The 5,647-nt window shown below is 44.3% G+C and overlaps 1 protein-coding gene across 2 annotated transcripts in view; it reads left to right on the top strand.

Annotated features, from left to right (window-relative positions):
• Positions 1-3,736: 3,736 nt before the first annotated feature.
• Positions 3,737-5,647, top strand: part of RFK (riboflavin kinase) — a 7,577-nt gene continuing 5,666 nt past the window's right edge. Inside the window, exons 1-3 of one of the 2 annotated variants that reach the window (XM_025051442.1) lie at positions 3,737-4,172; positions 4,882-4,941; positions 5,033-5,184. In XM_025051442.1, the coding sequence (XP_024907210.1) occupies positions 4,091-4,172; positions 4,882-4,941; positions 5,033-5,184 (294 nt within the window). In that variant the 5' untranslated portion in view covers positions 3,737-4,090. The remainder of the gene's footprint in view (positions 4,173-4,881; positions 4,942-5,032; positions 5,185-5,647) is intronic. The other variant, XM_006918451.3, reaches the window with a different exon arrangement.

The following is a 5,647-nucleotide window of genomic DNA, read 5'->3' as shown; positions in this document are numbered from 1 at the left end:
AGGAGCAGCCCCAAAATGTCAAGATACAAGGTTTTTGAGCCCTAAATCCCATTCTTCGTTCTATCTTAAATACAAAGGTCTATTTCTCTCCTATTCACTACCTGTCAACCCACTGGTCAGGTGTACAAGCGGGGAGTACAGAAGCAGAAAGCTTGTTGTTAGAACGTTATGCTCCTATGGGTGAATGCATATGTTCCCATGGGCAATAGCCAGTATTCTCATGGGCGATGGCCAAACAGTAATTTTCAGCTTATATACAATTGATTATTTTTCATGCCACACAAGCAAGCAGGGTTACACAGGCTAAAATTGACAGTTAGCGTATGAGCTCATTGTTACAAGTTTTATGATTAACAGAATGTAGTTAGGGGTTCCAGAAACTAGGCCTAAGGTATAGACTTCCTTTGTCCAGTTTTAGGTTTTAATTATCCTTTAACCTTTTCACATTTCAGCAGGCTATCACAGTATTTACAGGTTTTGCAGCAAAAAAGTAAGGATTTATTTTAGAGAGTTGCAAGTTCCAGAGACACTGGTGAGCTGTTGCTCTCAAAAACCTGCCCCCCCAGGTGTCTTGAGGGGATAGATTATATAGGGAAAAATCATCAGTTATGGAAATTAAAGGAGTTGGGGGTCATGGGTACTACTTATTGGACAGTGCTGGGGTAATTGGTCACAGTGTCCAGTTATGGAATCAGCAATGGCGCTATCCTGCCTGGTCCCGTGGCCTGGTCCCGGTGGCAGGTGGAGCTGTTCTGCCTCAATGGGCCTGTGGCTGAAACATATCAGAAGCCAAGATGTTATCCTTAGTTTAACCAAACGTTATTGTCCTCCTGGTCTATAGACCTGATGCTTCCTTCTTAAAGGATTTATCCCTGGTAAAACAGCAGGTCCTAAGGCTTAATGGTTAAAGGGAGTAGGCATGCAAAGGTGGAAGGATAAGGGTAGGGTTGGGAAAAGCAAGTGAGATACAATGCCATTATCTAGGTAAAACTTGCTCCAAAGAAAAAGCTATAACTGAAATCTGGGTGTGGTTACACATGTAATCTTATGTTCCCTCCTCAATTTTAAATGCATAAAAGCTGCTGCAAAACTTATTCTCTGGAGCATTTGAAATCTTGCTCCCTGGCACGTCAGTTTGGCTCAAATAAACTCTTACAAAAATTGTCTACAGGTTTTGAATTTCTTATGTCAAACCTATTAAATCTAGGTTTGGTATTGTTGATGTAAGAAATGTCCAAACCTGTAGAGAATTTTAATGAGTTTATTTGGGCCAAAATGACAATTGCCAGGAAGCAAAATCTCAATGGATTAAGAAAATTCTCCAGAGAATGGCAGTTTTGCAGCTTATTTTATACATTAGAATCAAAGGAGGAGACTTAAGGAGGGTTATACAACATCCATTGGTGGTAGATTAAGGGGGTGGGAGAAAGCAAAGTGGAGAAATCTCTGGTATTGGATAAAAAGTGAAATAGAAGGACACATACTTCTTTTACATTGGTGAGTATGGTAGAGTTACTAATTAACATTTTACATAGAGATGGTGTGCAGGAAGAGAGAGACACAAGGTAACCATGAGGGACACAAGATAACCATAAGGGATGCTCTGGTGCAATGGCTTGTGCCCTGAGGGATCTGGAAAAAAAGAGATTACTCTGACGTTCCAAGGATGTGTTATTTTAGATGCAAAAAGACAATAGATCGGCTCACTTAAAATAAAGATTGACCTTTGTCAAGCGAGCTACAGGAGCCAGGATGTGACTAACTTGCTTTAATTAGGAATTTTTATCTTCAGACCATCCTATGTGGTTAATTTCTGTCTCTGAGTTAGTAGGGCCCACAATGCTGGCCTCCCCCTGAGCTTCTCAGGTTTAGTATGTGGCTCCTTTTTTTGTCCACATTATCTAGGACTTTAGCACAAGTGATGCCATGTGGGGCCTCTGGTTTTCTCTATTACAAAACTACGAAATCTGGACAAAATTTCACAATTTGTAATATTGGGAAGAAAAATTTTCCTCTACCCTTCAAGGTTCTGGCTGGTCTAATAATTGACAACAGACAGATCAGCAGGAGAAAAATTAAAGTTTAATAATATGTATACCTCCTGTACACATGGGAGAGACCCAGGAATGTCAAGTAACTGACCAAAACTACAGAAGACATCACCTTAATACTACCCTGAGCTAAAGACAAAAAATGTTGGCGGTAGGGAGTCAGGTAAGGATGTGATAGCCGGCTGAAATGTGGAAGGGTTAAAGGATAATTAAAACCTGAAACTGGACAAAGGAAGTCTATATCTTAGGTCTAGTTTCTGGAACCCCTAACTACATTCTGTTAATCATAAAACTCATAACAGTGAGCTCATACGCTAACTGCCAATTTTAGCCTGTGTAACCCTGCTTGCTTGTGTGGCATGAAAAATAATCAATTGTATATAAGCTGAAAATTACTGTTTGGCCATCGCCCATGAGAATACTGGCTATTGCCCATGGGAACATATGCATTCACCCATAGGAGCATAACGTTCTAACAACAAGCTTTCTGCTTCTGTACTCCCCGCTTGTACACCTGACCAGTGGGTTGACAGGTAGTGAATAGGAGAGAAATAGACCTTTGTATTTAAGATAGAACGAAGAATGGGATTTAGGGCTCAAAAACCTTGTATCTTGACATTTTGGGGCTGCTCCTTTGTACAGGACAGCCGCCGGCTAATAAACAGCCTTTGAGAGCATACTTGGTTTGGTCTATTCTATACAGGCCACAACAAGGAAGGTTATGGGGAAAAGCATAGTAAACAAGGGTAAGATTTTTATGCAGATCTGAGCCCAGTGCCTTCTCTATTGATAAGTTTTCTAGAGATTTAGATCTCTCTCTGGTACCTGTGAGGGAAATACCTTTACAAATGGAGATTTCCCTTACAAAAGTGTCTGTCCCTTTACAAAGTTTTCAGAGCTTCTCCCACATCCGCTGTTTCTTTAAATTAATCTAGCTTAAAATAATCAATATCCCTAAAGAAGCATGTTTTGGGATGGCAAAACTCTCTTCCCTTGCAGTAGAGGAAGGTAAAAAAGAATGAAAACTTCTTTCTCAAGAACAAGAGAATGATCTTGTGAGTGACTCAATTATATCCTGGAAGTAACATTTACAGTTCCAAAGGTCAGAAGGCTTACAGATTTGCATTGCCCAGCGATTAAGCCTCATCAGGTTTAAATTCTCAAGGACACATCTTACAGAGGGCGGCAACGTAGGTAGGCAGCTGCATTCCTCTTCAAGGAAATTGCATCATTGTACCTCCTACTGGTCGCCACGGTTGCATCGTGGCAGACAAAAGCCAGCTCCCATGGAGCTCACATTCTGATATAACTTCAGATCATGGTCAAGGGGAGCGCCACTTCTAGCAAGTAGTCAGGAAAAGCCTCTATGAAGAACTGATCTCTGAGCTGGAATTTTGGAACTTTAAGAACAGAGTAAGTGGCGAACGACAAGCAAACCTAGAGGTGATTAAGGAGCTAAAGAGCGTCTCTATTTGGCGTCAGGATCGTAAAGAAAAGAAGGGAAAAGCAATACTTAGTGCTTTCACAGATCCCAACACACCCCACCCCGCCCGCCTTCAGGGCTGAGAACCGATTTTCGCTGCAGTTCCAAATGCGTGGGGCGGGAAGAAGCCCAGGAGTGGCAAACGGCTGGGGACAGAGCCCACCACAGGAGGCGGGGCCACATCGGGGGCGGGGCTACAGAAGCCGAACGAGCGCCGGGTGGCTCGGCCCAGAAAGCGTGCGCGGGCCTGTGGCGCTGGAGGAGCTGGGAGCGCCCTCGCGCCGGCCCGCCCACACCCTCGTTTATTTCCGCCTCCGTTCCCGAGGCCAAGAGGTCGCCTGTCAGTCGCCCGGCAACATCTGTTGGATCAGCTGCACGAGGGACTTGCCGCGGGGCGTCACCGGCGCCTCCTGGCCCGTTGTACGTCCGCCCGGCCCGCCGGCCGTGCTCCCGCCCGTGTCCCCCGGCTGGTCCGGGGGATCCGGGCACCGCCTTGACGGCGGCTCCGCCGGACCTGCGGACCGGGCCACAGCCAGCACCCCGAGTGGACGGCGTCATGAGGCTCCTGCCTTACTTCTGCCGCGGACAAGTGGTGCGGGGCTTTGGCCGCGGCTCCAAGCAGCTGGGCATCCCTACGGGTGAGCGCCGGGGGGGCCCGGAGAACGGTCACGTGGGAGGGGACGTCAGCGGGGAAGGGCAGGGTCGTGGCCGGCGGACCGAGGTTACGCCAGCCCCTGATCTATTAAGGCGGAGGACCTTTTGTCCTCCTGAGGGAGCAGGTCCTGGCCTGTGGCTTCGAGCTCTCGCGTACGTGGTTTAAGAGGTGATGAGGGCAGGAAGGCGGAACTGTACTTCGAGAGCACAGCCCCCCAGCTCCTCCAGTGCTCTTTCCTGCCTCCATATCCAGCGGTGATAGAGCTGCCAAGCATAGCTCAAGTCTTGCCCATGAGAAAACGTACTGTGGGCCAGATTGGCTAAATTCTCAAGCCAACTGTAGCGTTTTCCTTAAATGTGTTACTAGAGTGTGACCAAAAGATCAAACAGGCAGTCAAATGAGAACCATGTTTTGTCTGTCTACATTAGTTTTAGTAGTCTGGACCTGATGGTAGGTTTAATTCACCAGGGCTGGCCCCTAGACCTTTTAAAGCAGTCTTTGAGCTTGGAGTCTAGGCATGTGTATCTTGAAAAATGGGAAACTTTTAAAGAAACTGAACTTCCTTAAGACCAAGTCTGAAAAAAAATCCCTCTATTTATGTACTTATTTTCAAATTCGAGAGTATTTGGGGGGGGAGGCGATTTATACACTTACTTAATCTGGTACCTTGTTCCTAACCTGTCCACCTGAAGAGGAAAAGGAAATTCGATCCAGAATGTGGAATGTTAATCATGGCGAAGTCCTACAATCCTGTGAGCCTAATTATTTAAACTAGATTTGCATGTGATTTTTATAAATAATATGGCACTCTTGACACTCAGAACATTTACTCCTTTTTTTTAGCTAACTTTCCTGAACAAGTAGTAGATAATCTTCCAGCTGATGTATCCACTGGCATTTATTATGGTTGGGCCAGTGTTGGAAGTGGAGAAGTCCATAAGATGGTGGTGAGCATAGGATGGAACCCATACTATAAGAATACAAAAAAGTCCATGGTAAGAATTGTATTTTGCTCTATAGCTGAAAATGGAATGATGACTGAATAATATGCAATATTAGATGTACGAACAGTGGTATGGATTACGTCAGTGGTAATCACAACAGTCCAAATACTAGAGTTTGGGGCAGCATACTTAAAGGATTTGAAAGTGAAGCATTTAATTACTATTTGAATGGAATAACATTTTCCATCCTTTCACCGTCAATCTGTCTTTCGATATAAAGAGAATCTTTAAGTTTATAGTTGAATCCCCTCTTTTTAACCATTCTGCTAATCTCTGCCTTTTGATTGGAGATTTAATCCAATTACATGTAAACTTTACTAATAAGGAGGGACTCACTATTTTTTTAATTGTTTTCTCTATACCTTATAACTTTTTGTCCATCATTTCCTCCATTATTGCATTTTGTCTTTAGTTGAGTTTTTGGTAGTGACACATTTTGATTCCCTGCTGATTT

The sequence above is a fragment of the Pteropus alecto genome, unplaced genomic scaffold (assembly GCF_000325575.1).
Source record: "Pteropus alecto unplaced genomic scaffold, ASM32557v1 scaffold95, whole genome shotgun sequence".
Classification (NCBI taxonomy): Eukaryota; Metazoa; Chordata; class Mammalia; order Chiroptera; family Pteropodidae; genus Pteropus; species Pteropus alecto.
The sequence above is the reverse complement of the archived record's forward strand: the minus strand, read 5'-3'. Positions and strand labels throughout refer to the sequence as shown.